At 45.7% G+C, this 15070-nt stretch overlaps 1 protein-coding gene across 3 annotated transcripts in view; it reads left to right on the top strand.

Annotated features, from left to right (window-relative positions):
• Positions 1 to 9176, top strand: part of LOC146026058 (inter-alpha-trypsin inhibitor heavy chain H3-like) — a 117458-nt gene extending 108282 nt beyond the window's left edge. For all 3 annotated transcript variants that reach the window (XM_083156401.1, XM_083156402.1, XM_083156400.1), the window contains 3 exons: positions 6620 to 6792; positions 7970 to 8081; positions 8938 to 9176. In XM_083156401.1, the coding sequence (XP_083012527.1) occupies positions 6620 to 6792; positions 7970 to 8081; positions 8938 to 9076 (424 nt within the window). In that variant the 3' untranslated portion in view covers positions 9077 to 9176. The remainder of the gene's footprint in view (positions 1 to 6619; positions 6793 to 7969; positions 8082 to 8937) is intronic.
• The last annotated feature ends 5894 nt before the right edge of the window (positions 9177 to 15070 follow it).

The raw sequence follows: 15070 nt of genomic DNA, 5'->3' as shown, positions 1-15070 counted from the left end.
GACTCCTGATGCTCAGCACCATTAATCATTGTCACATTGGCAGATAGGTGAAGCTGCAGCACTACCCCACTCCCATGCACAAAACCTTTAGTAAAAAAAAAATATTTTTTTTTAAATACATGCCAACCACAGGGGGCCCCTAGATAGAGGGGGGCCCAGGGGTACTGACCCCCTGTGCCACCATTATAATCCGTCCCCTGCCTGTGATAGCTTTCACCAGGGACATGGGGAAGGGGAGATTACAGCCTCCCGGTGTGGTCTGGACGTTTCAGTTTTTGCTACATGCCCAGACCATACAGGGAGGCTTTATTCTCTCCCTCCTCCTCTCCCTGGTGACAGCTGTCACAGGCAGCCCCTCAGACAGGACACCCTCGGAAAGGAAACCCCCACCGGACTGGACACTACAAGCTCCAGAATGCAGAGTTTGATGTCCAGTACGGGGTTCCAGGGTCTTGCCGGGTCCAATTTTTACCCATAGTCATAAACTCATTAGATGACATCCCAGTGAGAAGTAGCCATTCACTTTCTCCAGCATATAATTTACAGAGATGCAAAACTGAGGGCCCATAACACAATTGAGGCTTATATTTCCTGAGGCTGATTCAGGTGCAGTTGTAGTCTTGCTGCTGCTGTTATCTTTTGCCATATGCAATTGCGATTATATGCTAATATGGGCAGAAGTTACCCTGAGCATAGGAATGCTCACGGCGAACACATCATTTCTGTCCAACAACGTAAAATTTCTGATCGCAACTGCTAATTTATGCACGCCCAGAAAATAACGTCTGAATGGCCCTAGACCTGCATTTACCTGAGCACTTCCCCTTCTAACCCCCAAAAGCATTTTTCTCTTTCAATGGTCCTGGTGACACAGCTCAAAACTGGGATGTAGGAGGGTCCGTAGGAGCCAGGCACCTATCCTAAAGCTTTAGAGGGTAGGCTCCTCCCCTACTGCATCCCAGACTCTTCAGTTTGTGTTAGGTGCCCACTGGAGTGGGTGCTATTCTAAAGGGATGCCGGAGCAGCCGAAGGATTAGAGTTAGTTAGGGTTTTTATTGTTTTATTTACTTTTACACTAGCTAGGTAGGCACAGTGTGAGGATTCTCCTTAGTGAATCCTCACACTGTTAGCGCAGCAGGAGCTGACAGAAGCGCGTCCTGTCAGCTCGCTGTGCACAGGGGAGACGCTGTCTGGCCTCCCTGTGCAGCGCTTACAGCTTCTTTTAAGAAGCTGCCTGGGCTCCGGAGCGTTCTGAAACCGGCTTCACGCTAGGTGGGGATCATGGGGGACAGGCGCTCCGTGATGGCGGCGGCCATTTTCTGCGGAGCTTACACACTGAGCTCCTATATGAGAGGACAGCAGTGTGTTACAGGCATGTTCCGAGTGGTCCCCAGCTGAGGGGGAGATACTGGAACTAGGAAATCCTGCAATGGGAGTGGCTGTCTGGGGGTGGTTGGCGCCAAAAGCCGCAGCAGCAGGGACTTGGTCTCTTCCCTCACTCTGTTTTGGCGCCATTCGGAATGCTTGCAGCGGAGCTGAGCTGGCTTACAGATCCTGACAGAGTGATTGGATTTCCTGGGCATCGCTTTCCCCATTCTGAAGACTACAGACAGCTAAGTGACTGTGTACACTGTATATAATGCCTGTATATTTAAGCTGTGACTGTGTTATTTGAGAACATCATGTCTGAGCAACAGTCTGTGGTTTTGGGGGAGGGAGCCTTAAATGCATTGAGCGCTTGCAGTGGTTGTACACTGAAATTTGTCCCTGAGCAGATGGCCAAATGGGCTTATGTATTTCTTGCGCTGCTGTGAAACCCATGGGGAGTGAACTCCAGAGGGTAGTGCTATTGGAGCCTGCGTGGGCCAAGTCCCTGGGCAGGTCTGTTAATGCTTTGGTGCATTGCTGGACAGGCAGAGTGATGGGCTGGTAACTTCCCCTAGACCATTACCATTCTCTCAGCAGTCCTCTGGCTCCTTGCCTCTGACCCAGACAGATCCTGACTTATACAGGTCATGCAGGATACTGCTAAGGGAATCAGCAGGTTTAATTACTTGTTGGACAAGTTTGATGGGATTCTGTGGGGACCCCTAAAAGGTCTTATTCAGTACCATTGTTAGCTGCTGATGAGGAAGGAGAGTACACAGACATACCCTGGGATCAGGGTGATGATTCTGAACAGTCCTCAGCCTCAGGGGTGGAGGATTTGATTACTGCTGTTAAACAGGCATTGAATTTGTCTGTGGAGGATAAAACTCCTGCAAAGGGTGTTTTTAAGAGACAGCGTAAATAAACTGATACTTTCCCTGCAGACGAGGGTTTACAAGTTTATTGGAAGGGGCCTGAAAAACCCCTGATAAAAGGCTTCAGATGCCTAAAAGATATTTAAGCCTGTATCCCATACCTGAGGCTCATGCAGACCTCTGGGAGAAAGTTCCAGTGGTAGATGCTTCTGTGGCATGTTTGTCAAAAGCCCCCGTAGACAAAAAGCTGGAGGGTAACCTCAAGGCAATATTTGAAGGGGTGGGATACACCCTACGCCCTCTGATTGCTCCAGCCTGGGTCTCTAAGGCCATGATTGTGTGGGCCAGTGATTTGTGCACTATTTTACACGCTGACCCTTGTGTGTTATTGCTTGCGGAGAAGCTTAAAAGCAGCTGCAGAGTATGTACTGGAGGCTGAGGAGGAAGCTCTCTAAATGGCTGCCAGAGTTTCCACAGTGTCTGTAAATGCCAGGAGAGTGCTCTGGCTTAAGGCTTGGGAGGCAGATAATGAGTCTAAGAAAGCCATAGAGGCATTAGCTTTTAAAGGAAAGCTGTTATTTGGTTCTGAACTGGAAGAGATTATTAAGCAGGCCACAGGTGGCAAAAGTACTTTCCTGCCAGCCCCCGCAGCCAAGCAGACATCAAGGTTTTCTGCTTTCAGCCCGTCCTTTCGGCCCTCCCCTAGAGGAGGTGCGTCCTTTCGAGGGCAGTCCTTTAGGAGAAAGTTTCAGTCCTCCAGGGGCAAGGCCCCAAAGTCTAAATTTGGTTCCTTTAATAAGAAACCAAACACAAAAGGAGAGGACAAATCCTCCGCATGACTGACAAGGGTTTTGCCTGGCGGTGGTCAAGGTGGGGGGACGTCTGACACTGTTCAAAGACGCATGGGCAATGTTAGACCGGGATTCTTGGGTGTTAGAAATTATAACCCAGGGTTACAGTATTCCCTTCAAAGGTCTTCTTCCAAGAAGATTCATTCCCACACCAATACCAAAGGAGGCTCGGCTCCGTACAGCTCTCTTGGGAGCGGCTCACTCTCTTTTAGAGAAGGGTGTGGTGATCCCAGTCCCCAGAGCGGAGGGGAAAATCGGCTTTTATTCGACTCTGTTTCTGGTGCCCAAACCAGACGGGTCTTGCAGGCCGATTCTCAATTTAAAGTCATTAAATATCCATTGGTGGGTAGACCATTTCAAAATGGAGTCTCTACGGTCAGTGCTGCTAAGCCTGGACCAGGGAGAATTTTTGGCGTCCATGGATGTCCAGGACGCATACCTTCATGTTCCTATCCACCCAGAACATCAGGCTCTATTGAGGTTTGCGATAGGAGACCTGCACTTGCAATTCCAGGCGTTGCCCTTCGGCCTGGCCACAGCGCCAAGGGTATTCACCAAAATAATGTCTGTAATGGCGGCTGTGCTTCGACTGAGGGGAATCACGGTGATTTCATATTTGGACGACCTGCTGTTCAAAGCGGAGTCAGCAGACATGTTGAAGAGTCACTGGTCAGAAGCCATCGGGTTTTTGCAGGCTCACGGCTGGCTTTTAAATTTACAAAAGTCTCAGTTGGTGCCGTCACAGAGACTCCAATTCCTGGGAGTTGTTCTGGATACCCACCTACATCGGGTATTTCTACCAGAGGCAAAGGCCAGGGATCTGGCTGCCTTGGTCCAGGAGATCCTCGGGTCTCAGAGCACGTCAGTATGGAGGTGCCTCAAGCTGCTGGGGAAGATGGTGGCGTCTTTCGAGACGTTGCAGTTCGCCAGGTTCCACTCTCGAGTGTTCCAGTGGAACATTCTGACAACTTGGTCAGGAAATACTCAGACCATGAAGTCAGAACAAATAGTGTTGTCTTCAGAAACTCGATCCTCCCTGAAATGGTGGATGGAGGTGGATTCCCTTCAGTGGGGTCGGTACCTGCCGTCCTGGAGCTGGCTGGTAGTGACTTCTGACGCCAGTCTCAGGGGCTGGGGGGCAGTAGTCTTGGACCTGCGTCTGCAAGGCTTGTGGACCTCAGAGGAGTCTGCCTTGCCAATCAACATCTTGGAACTGAGAGCTGTGTGGAAGTTGATTTCTCTGGCGGGAGAAAAGATTACAGAGGCTCCCTTTAAGGATTCAGACCGACAACGCCACAGCTGTGGCATATCTGAATCACCAGGGAGGCACACGCAGCAAGCTGGCTATGTGGGAGGTGTCCCGAATCTTCTTGTGGGCGGAACAGGATGTTCCAGCATTATCAGCAATATTCATACCAGGAGTGGAGAATATAGAGGCCGACTTCCTGAGCAGGGAGGAGCTGATGGAAGGGGAATGGAGCCTGAACCCACAAGTATTTCACCAGATTACACTGAGGTGGGGTACTCCGGATGTGGACCTGATGGCATCCAGGTTCAACCATCAGGTACCCAGGTTTTATGCCAGGACGAGGGATCCACTGGCAGAAGCAGTGGATGCCATGACTATCCCCTGGGAAGGGAAGCTGCTTTATGTTTTTCCACCAGTTCCAATGCTGGCAAGAGTGTTGAAAAAGATACAGGCCCAGGCAATTCCAGTGATTTTAGTGGCCACCGAGGTCCTGGTACTCGAGGCTTCAGAGATTGTCTGTGGACTCGTGGCGTCTACCTCTGAGGTCAAACCTTCTAAAACAAGGACCGTTCAACCATCTGGATTCAGCTCGATTAATTTTGACGGCCTGTGTGTTGAAACCGCCATTTTGAGGAATAAAGGGTTCTCAGAGGCGGTGGTTAACACTATGATTAAAGCCAGAAAGTCAGTGTCTTCTGCAAATTATTATAGGGCCTGGAATACCTATATTCGATGGTGTGAAAGACAGAAGTCACACACATCGCGCTTTAAATTGGCTAAATTGTTGGAGTTTTTGCAGGAGGGCTTTTCCTCCGGGTTAAGCCTTCAGTCACTCAAAGTGCAGATCTCGGCCTTGTCAATTTATTTCCAAAGAAGGATTGCATTAATACCGGAAGTACAGACCTTCCTGCAAGGGGTGTCCCGATTGAAACCTCCCTACAAACAACCAGTAGCACCATGGGATTTATCTCTGGGTTTGGAGTGTCTTCAAAAGGCACCTTTTGAACCATTAAGGTCGGCTGACCTTAAATTCCTTACATGGAAACTGGTATTTTTGTTGGCAGTGGCGTCAGCAAAAAGAGTATCAGAGTTGGGAGCATTGTCATGCAAGTCTCCCTTCCTTATATTTCATGATGATAGGGCTGTCCTTTGGACAGTACCCCAATTTTTTACCAAAAGTAGTATCTGCTTTTCATCTAAATCAGGAGATAGTTCTGCCTGTGTTTCAACCCCCAGAGGGTTCAAAGAAAAGGGACAAATTGAGGAATTTGGATGTTGTGCGCGCATTGCGCATTTATGTGGACAGAGTTAAGAGTGTCAGAAAGACTGATACTTTGCTAGTTTTGTATGACATACACAAAATTGGTTGGCCTGCTTCTAAGCAGACCATTGCTAGGTGGTTGCGCTCTGTTATAGCGTTTGCATATACTAAAGTTGGTAGGCCTGGGCCGGCCAGGATTAATGCGCATACCACCAGGTCGGTTGCCACCTCTTGGGCGGTTCGACATGGGGCAACAGCTGAGCAGGTTTGCAGGGCTGCCACTTGGTCATCTGTTCATACCTTTGCCAAATTCTATAGGTTCCATGAGTTCGCGTCGGAGGACGCATCATTCGGGCGAGCAGTGATGAGAGCTGCAGACCTGAGCGTACCCACCCAAATGACCGGCTCTGGAACGTCTCAGTGTTGAGCGGTGTCACCAGGACCATTGAAAGAGAAAAAGGGCTTTTTGTAAGAACTTACCATTCGAATCCCTTTCTCTGATATGGTCCTGGTGACACAGCGATCCCTCCCTTACGCTCAGTAAGTATGCCAGGTTCATGATGTTTCATGTTATATGGTTAAAAGTTGTTTTGAAAAATGTGCATATAATGTGTGCAGGCGTTTGTACTGAGTTAATGTATTCCAGTGGCTTTGAAAGATTGAACTGAAGAGTCTGGGATGCAGTAGGGGAGGAGCCTACCCTAAAGCTTTAGGATAGGTGCCTGGCTCCTACGGACCCTCCTACATCCCAGTGTTGAGCTGTGTCACCAGGACCATATCAGAGAAAGGGATTCGAACGGTAAGTTCTTACAAAAATCCCTTTTTCCTGTCAGTCAGTTTGCAGGTAATTTTTTTTATGCTACAGTAATTGCAATTCACTCACTACACATGCAGTAACAGCATGTTTGCAGAACCAGTATGCAGTACATATATACATTTCCTTGAAAAGTTCTGCACTTTGACTCCTCTATACTCTTGTCACTCACTTTGTCACTCAATTCATATTCACCTTCAGGTTTAATATGAAAATCCACAAGGAAACAAATGTGACATTTTCGTTCGGAGAAGGGGCAACATTTGTAATTATTTTACACAGAGTTTGGAAAGATCACCCCCTCCACAGGGATTTCTTAGGATTTTATACTTTGGATGATCATACATTTTCTACAGGTGTTCATGGACTACTTGGTAAGGATTTGTATTCTGTATTATACGGTGGGTAAGAAGTGTGAGGTCTGGGGGGGGGAATTCAATAGTAACCAATCGCATTCTGTATATCATTTCTCTATTGCTTCCTAGAAAATAATAGAAAGGGGGGGGGGGGGGGGGAGTTTGCTAAGACGGGAGTTCCATTTCAGATGGGATGTTGCTATGGTAAACCAATTGCAATATGTCTATTGTCTTAGAAGCAGGGCTATTTTTGTGCAGGCTCCAGCAGGAACTGAGGCCCTTATTCTAGTTCACTCTTTCAGACAAAATATTTCTTAGAGTGCGTACACACGGGGGGAGATATATTGCTAGCAATATATTGCTTGCAATATATTGCTGAGCAATATATTGCTCAGTGTCTCTTTTTCAACAAGCGACCAGAGATGGTCGCTGTTGAAAAGGAACCTCTGCTGGGGGTGCCACAGAGGTAATTAGCTGGTCGCAGGAGCAAGCTCCTGCGACCAGCGATTACAATGGGGCAGAAAACGGGAGCGCGCACCCGGAGATATATCGCCGGGGCACACTCCCAATCACTGGCAATATGGTCGCCTGCGACCATATTCCCAGCGATTATAGCACCTATCTCCCCCGTGTGTACACAGCATCAGATGGACAAAACCATGTGCACTGCAGGTGAGGCAGGTGTTACTTGTGCAGAGATAATTAGATTTGGGTGGGGTTTTACACCTGCCTCACCTGCAGTGCACATGGTTTTGTCCATCTAAGAAATATTTTGTCTGAAAGAGTGAACTAGAATAAGGGCCTCAGTTCCTGCTGGAGCCTGCACAAAAATAGCCCTGCTTAGAAGGTGCAAAATAAATAGGAAGTAGATTCTGATTGGTTGCCCATAGCAACATCCTATCTGAAATAGAACTCCAATTTTAGTAAATTTACACTACATAATCTGATTGGTTGCTATGGGCAACATCCCCTCTTTTCCTTTTTAGAAAATTAAGTAAATTTACCTTTGAGAGTGTTACCTGAATCTAACAAGGTAGAATATAACAGACAAGGGCACGTTTACTGCTTTATTATTATTAGTTGTTTTTGTATAATTACAATAGATATATACAGTGTATCTGTTATTCATCAGAAATTATATACATAATATATATTTTTTATGTCTATTAAATTTCCATAATATAAATGCTTTCAGGGCAGTTTTTTCACGGCATCAATTATGAAATTTACAATATTCACAAAACTGACCATCCTGGAAAGCCAGACGCCACAATGAAAGTGAAGAATAACCTGCTGACAGTGACAAGGTACAGAATTATTTGGCCCAGTATACATATAATTTCTATTAATAACACTGAAATTTAACATGTTGGTTATGCAAATATGTGTCTCGGAGGCGTTTGTTCATCCCAGTTGCATGGAGGCAAGTTGGAATTTGGGGCCCCCTCCCCTTAAAAAAAGGTGTGATAAAGGATGGTGGTTCAGGGTCAGATGTACAAGATTCAGCATACATCTGTGAGTCCCATCTCGCAAACCAGCAGCGGGGGTGCACCGTTGCTTTCTGCAGCTCAGACTGATGTGTTAGCAGGGCTCATGGGACAAAGCTGAATAACTGTGCAGCAGCAGTGGGTGTGTCGCAAAGCTCCATTGGAAGAGCAGAGGTCTCACTTGGATTCAGAGGTGCTTCTAATGAATAGGCATGTGTGCAGGCTCCAAATGTGCACCCTAATCTCTGGTGGTGCAGTAAACTCTGGCAATGTGCCAGAGTAGGGGCAGTGGTCTAGTGCTGGGTATATATGTGGTATATACCCATATCAGGGGTGTGGGATACAGAGCTGCCAGGAGCGGAGTGAGGAGTATGGATTGGAGTACATGATCTGCACACAATTGGCACACGATCGGTACCCAACCCCATGTAGATGACAAATCTTTACTGCAGCAGGTAAAATCTGCTCCCATGCATCCTTAACGACCGACCCCCCACGCTCCTCTGAACATGTGTAGACGAAGATGCCCACGTTAACAATCCACGGCCCCCCCTCTTCATTATTGCGGCGGTCGGGATTCCAACCACCGGGATTTCATACTGATCCCGTTTTATACACAGTATTTACTGGTAAGTATTGTGACAAAAATTAATTGTTGTTACTTCTCTAATTTTAGGGGAGTACAAAATGACTACAGAAAGGACCCCAGGAATGGCAATAAGGTTCCCTGCTGGTTTGTCCATTCCAATGGAGAAGGGTTGATTGATGGAAATCATAAAGATTATATAGTACCTGATATCTTCAGTATCGCTTAAGGGAAGCGATATCACAAAATTAATCAGAGATCCATAAAAATGAGATGTACATTAAATGATCTTATTAAGTAACTAGTAAATAAAGATTGGAATGAACTGCTTTGAAGTGCATTTGTTTGTCTTACTGTTACATATAACCCAACTGATATATTATTCAATAAGATGACTGGAAGCTAAATTCAGTGAGTCTTAAGTACGCACAATAGAGCTGAATGTACACTGGGGGGGAGGGGGGGGGGGGGGGTATTCAATCAGAGCCGATATTTTCAAACGGGGGAAATATCGGCATTCGCCTATTCAATGCTGCTGTTACCTACAGCATTGAAGGGTGTCTTACTTTTTTAAAGATGTATCTGTTTTGCAGAAACGGCCACAGATTGTTAAAATTCAAGACTTTCCAACGCTCAACACTCGGAATGTTGAATTCCGACTGTTGAGTTACTGTCGGATCAGACAAAAACGGCCTGGGATTCCGACTTTCAGGACTTTCCCGATTGAATACACATTTGTGTCGAAAAAGATATATGCACAACTAATATACTTATGTTGCTATGCTGAAATGGACACAAAACAGTAGTAAACACAGAATGTGACAGAGGATGAGAACCACTTGGCTCATCTAGTGTGCCTATGTACACACACACACATTACCCTATTTTACATAATATAATATGTTATTTATGCAAGAGAGTATTGTCTGGATGTATTGCCATTGTGGCTTTTTCAATATAAAATGTAATTTATTTATTTACAGTTCCTTATATAGCGCAGCAGATTCCGTTGCACTTTACAATAGTAGACAGTGATAAAACAAACTGGGTAACAACAGACAGACTTGGAGGTAATGCTGCTTTCCCACTGCAGACCAGTTTAAAGTACTGGTAATCTTAAATGGTATTTAAAACGGTATTAGCATTCCCACTGCAGCAGATTACCGTTTTAAATACCATTTAAGTACCATTCCCATTGCAGTGAACCGTGTAAAATGTAGAGTGCCTACCCCCCCCCCAGTGTAAAGAGTGCCTAACCCCCCCCCCCCCCCCGTACCTGCCCTGTGCCCCCACCTCCCCTCCCCTTCCCTTGTACTTACCTGCACGGGGATGCAGGGCAGTGGGGAGGCAGCGGGGGTCCATGCGGTTTACAGGCAGTCCCAGTGCCTGATGAGAACTAGTTCTCACTTTGCGCATATGTAATGAGTGCACGTGCATACTAATGAGCCGCCATTACATATGCGCATATGTAATGAGCGGCACTTTATTATGCACGTGCACTCATTACACATGCACAAAGTGAGAACTACTAGGTCTCATCAGGCACTGGGACTGCCTGGAGGCTAAATAACGTTTAAGAGGCATTCCCACTGCCTCTTAAACTTTATTTTAACGTGTAGGACTCTGCTTTAAAAACGGGTTGAAATACCATTTAACTTTAAACGGTATTTCAACTCTGGCACTTTCCCACTGCAGCCTTAAAACGGTAAATTGCGCTGAAAATCTGCAATTTACCGGTTTTTAGCTGCAGTGGGAAAGGGGCATAAGAGGGCCCTGCTGCAAGCTTACAATCTATAGGGATATAGGAGGGAAACACAAGGACAGGCATCAGAAATAGCATAGTCCAGAAGTGAAGCTATATAATACAGAAGTGCCTCAGAGGGTTATGTGTGTAGAACTTAAATATGATAGGCTTGCCTGAAGAGGTGAGTTTTCAGGGAACACTTGAACGTTTGGAGGCTAGCGGAGAGCCTTATTGTGCGTGGAAGGGGAGCAGCCCGAATGAAATACAAACATTCTCTATAATATATGGCAGGCACTGCTCCTCACCTCTGTGAGGGGAACTCAAGTGGTTTTCTCAGCAGCAGCCACTAGACAGTGCTATTCAAGAGTTGCTCCGTTTGAGAGAGCACAGCTGGTGGCCTGTCATTACTGGTTTTTCTTTTTTTTTTTTTTTGCAAATACATTTTTTATTAAAGGTTTTTTTTTTTAAATTCTGTACTTTTTTTTATTGATTTTTGTGTCATCGATTCGCTATTAACTTAGCAAAAAATTTGACATTGACATTCAGCAGGGAGATTGGTCTGTAACTGGAGCACAGGGCCGGGTCTTTCTCCTCTTTATGAATGATGGATATGTGAGCAAGAAGAGATTGGAGGGGTGGAGAATGGAGTCTGGTCAGAAACCTGATTTAAAGCATTAAGGGAGACAACAGTTCACTGAACATTTTATAGTACGTAATAGAGAAACCGGGACCTGGGCTTTTACCATCTGGCGTAGATTAAATTGTCGTTTCAAGTTCAGCAGAGGTGAAAGCAGCAGCTGCCTCCTCTGACAAAGAAGGAAAAGTTGCAATAGAAAGGCTTCGAGAAGCAGGTGAGTCTACTCCGCCTGGGTCCCGAAGGATATATAGCCGCGAGTAGTATATCTGAAATGCCTCTGCTATGTCTTTTGTAGTGTGGCATGGGTTCCCTTTGTGGGATTGAATTTGAGCTATAAATGTGGTTGCCCGCTGGGCTCACAGCGCTCTAGCCCATAGTTTTGCGGGTTTATTACCCCAAAGAAAATATCTACTATGGCATTTTTGAGCCTCCATTTTAAATTTATCAGACATAATCAGGAGAGCATCCTCCGAGAGAGTGGGAGTTAAAGAGCAGCCTCTTTTTTTCATGATGGCACCCAACTGGAAAAGTTTGCCATCGCATTTGTGCGCCTCCCAGATTGTTACGGACGAGACCTCAGTATTGTCATTATTTTGAATATAGTCAGATATCTTTTCCCTAACCTGCTGTTGACACAAATGATCTTGAAGGAGCGATTTGTTTAACCTCCAGGTGCAGTATACTGGGACAAAGACAGCGACTTACGGCAAAGTTTAAGAGAAATTGGGGCATGATTTGTCCATGTAATATTACCTATGCTAGAGGCCTTGGCTAACTGTAAGAATCTATGTGAAATAAATAAGTAATCTAGCCTACAATAAAAGTTGTGGGAGCGCGAGTAAAAAGTGTAATCTCATGTAGAGGGGTGATGTATACGCCAAGCATCAATAAGCTGGAAGTCATGAAAAGTTTTTCGGACATGCCGGTGCAACTTACTGGAATATCTGGGTGAAGGATTGGAGGAGTCAAGGGGTGGCTCTATATACCAATTTAGATTTCCGCTAAGAACAAGGACCCCCTGAATATATTTTTTTAATATTTGATAAAAAAAGTATAGTTGGGCCTTATTCGGGGCATAAATATTAATGAAGGTGAAAACAGTGTCAGATTTTACAATTTAAAAGTAAAACCCTTCAATTTTCAAAAAAAAAATATAAAAAAAAGAAAAAAAAAAAAAGTAAAACCCTGCCTGGCAATAACTGATGACACTCAACATCAGTCAGGGTAACATATCAGGCAAATAGGATCGCTACACCCAATGTTTTAACTTCTGTATTATTTGAGACGTAGCTTGTGGGGAAATTTCTATTCCTGAGGGAGGGGGTGGAGCCTCCTTTGAAGTGTGTCTCCTGTATAAAGTTTGCCCAGTCAGCCTTCAATTCTCTGAACACCCGTGACCTCATCCTTGGGATATCAAGTCACTTAACATTAATTGACACTACATTAATGACCATCATCTCAAAAACACAAGGGGAAAATCAAAGGCAATACTAGAAGAGCTAAATCTACCAGAGAGGTAAAAAGGCATATGACAGACTGTTTGAACAAAGCCGGCTAGAGGGAGAGAAGAGAAATAGAAAAGAGAGGGGAAAAAAAAAACCAACAGGAAGATGCTAAAAAAATTCTTAGAGCGAAAAGGCAGAACAGAAAAATACATAAGGTAAAGTAGCAAGAATACAGCACCGCTCTCTCGTAACATATTAGTGAGAATAACACTCCCACCAGTAGACCCAAGAACAAGCATTGCAGTGCATGTGGGGCTACAGATGAGGTACAGATCCAACCCCCGACACAACAAGCACCTGAGTTATAAAGGAGTAAACAAGACTTCCTAGAATAACTTAAAACTCAACTAGAAAGACCAATGGTCTAAAGAGAAACCCAAATATGATTTCAATTTCAGTAACGAAGGAAAAGTAAAGCACTGTGGACTGTACCAAAAGAGCACAACAAAACAGGGTACTTATGAGTTATCTGGGCGCCCGATTTTTTGATTGTATGCCTTAAGTTAAGGCATACAATCAGATGCGATGCGATATCGCATGCGACCATCGGATGCGATGACCCGATTTTTCCATAGGAATCAATGTTAAAATGGACTGAGTCCATTTTAACATGGAATTCAATGGGAAAAAGGGGTCCTTTTCATACCCCTACTATCCAAGTGGGCATGGAGTTGGATATAAACCTGTGGCGAGCGTAGCGAGCCACCGAGCCCGAAGCGTGGCGAGCGAAGCGAGCCCCGCGAGGGGACGGTATTCTGTGTCCCCTCGCGGGGCTTGCTACGCTCGCCACGCTTCGGGCTCGGTGGCTCGCTACGCTCGCCACAGGTTTATATCCAACTCCATGCCCACTTGGATAGTAGGGGTATGAAAAGGACCCCTTTTTCCCATTGAATTCCATGTTAAAATGGACTCAGTCCATTTTAACATTGATTCCTATGGAAAAATCGGGGCATCGCATCGCATCGCATCCGATGGTCGCATGCGATGCGATGCGATGTGCCCGATCCGACCCGATTTAGAAATCGGGTGCCCGGATAACTCATAAGTACCCAAAACAGTAACATAAGATATAAACCTAGCCATACTCAAAAAACAGTTAATATTGGCAACATAGGAGAGAATACAGGAAACTAATAATGCGTCTTACAAAAGGTGGTAGACAAATGAGGAGATCCTCGATAATCATCCTGGGCACATTCCCAAGGCTCTCCTAGGCAGTCTCTTGAACTGTGAATCCAATGATTAAGTTTGGGTCAATGTGATTTACAGCTAGGCAAAGGGTTCATATTCACATGAGCACGGAATTACCGCATATCATAAAGAAGTGTGAAATGGGAGGGCTGTAGTATCAGGTCTTTTACGTGTGTGAGGAAAATGGAGAGTAGTAAGTGGTGCTATTACATTTCTGGGACGATGAGGGGGAACCTAGTACCACCTGGAAGGGTGGTTCAGCCATTGGGACCGGAGGAGGAGATAGCTGCGATCGCAGGCATTGCCAATCAGGAATCTTGACAGGGTCGATTGCCAGTTTGGAACAAAAAAGAAGGGTACTTGTGTAGTACCAGGGCGCCCAATTAACATACATAGGTTAGAGCAGTGGTTCCCAAACTGTGTGCCGTGGCTCCCTGGGGTGCCTCGGGACACATGCAGGGGTGCCGCAGCTTGGTGGTCTAGGACCAACTTAAATTATTAATGGTTAATTATTTATGAGCAAAACCAGTGCTGGTAGCTGGCAATCAGAATGTGTACCAACAGAAGCAAATCCTGCCCTTTACCACATGACTGCCACTAAGAATCGCATATAAACCCAATCTAAATAAAAAAAAATTGACCTAGGGGTGCCGTGAAAAAAAGTCTGATTCTCTAGGGTGCCGTGAATCAAAAAAGATTGGGAACCCCTGGGTTAGAGTAAGAAAATTGCATTGAATCGCACGTCCCGTTTTAGTGCTGTGCGATGCGATCTCAGTAGTTAGTATGTATGGACATTTGGCGGTGAGTGTAGCTGTGCTTTCTGAAAAAGGGTAGGCTGCGCAAATAGCGTAGTCAGTCAGAACTTGCGTAAGTGTACCCGGTCCCTGTCAGATTCAGTCTGAGGTAATTAACGGAGAGTGATGGCTGCATCAGGGACAGCTGAGAACATGACAGGTTACAGTGATGGCAGGTGAACCAGTCACCATGTTCACCTTGCCAAATACAGAGGAGGAGGCTGTAATCTTTTTCCAGCGCCACCAGTTGCTGCCGGTCACGCAGAATTGTGTCAACGGGCACCCGATGCAGCTATCCGTGAAGGAAAGCAAGTGGTGCTGCCACATAAAGGCCTGCCGCAAAAAGGTGAGC

The sequence above is a fragment of the Crinia signifera genome, chromosome 8, assembly GCF_055691185.1.
Source record: "Crinia signifera chromosome 8, ASM5569118v1, whole genome shotgun sequence".
NCBI classification, from domain to species: domain Eukaryota; kingdom Metazoa; phylum Chordata; class Amphibia; order Anura; family Myobatrachidae; genus Crinia; species Crinia signifera.
The sequence above is the reverse complement of the archived record's forward strand: the minus strand, read 5'-3'. Positions and strand labels throughout refer to the sequence as shown.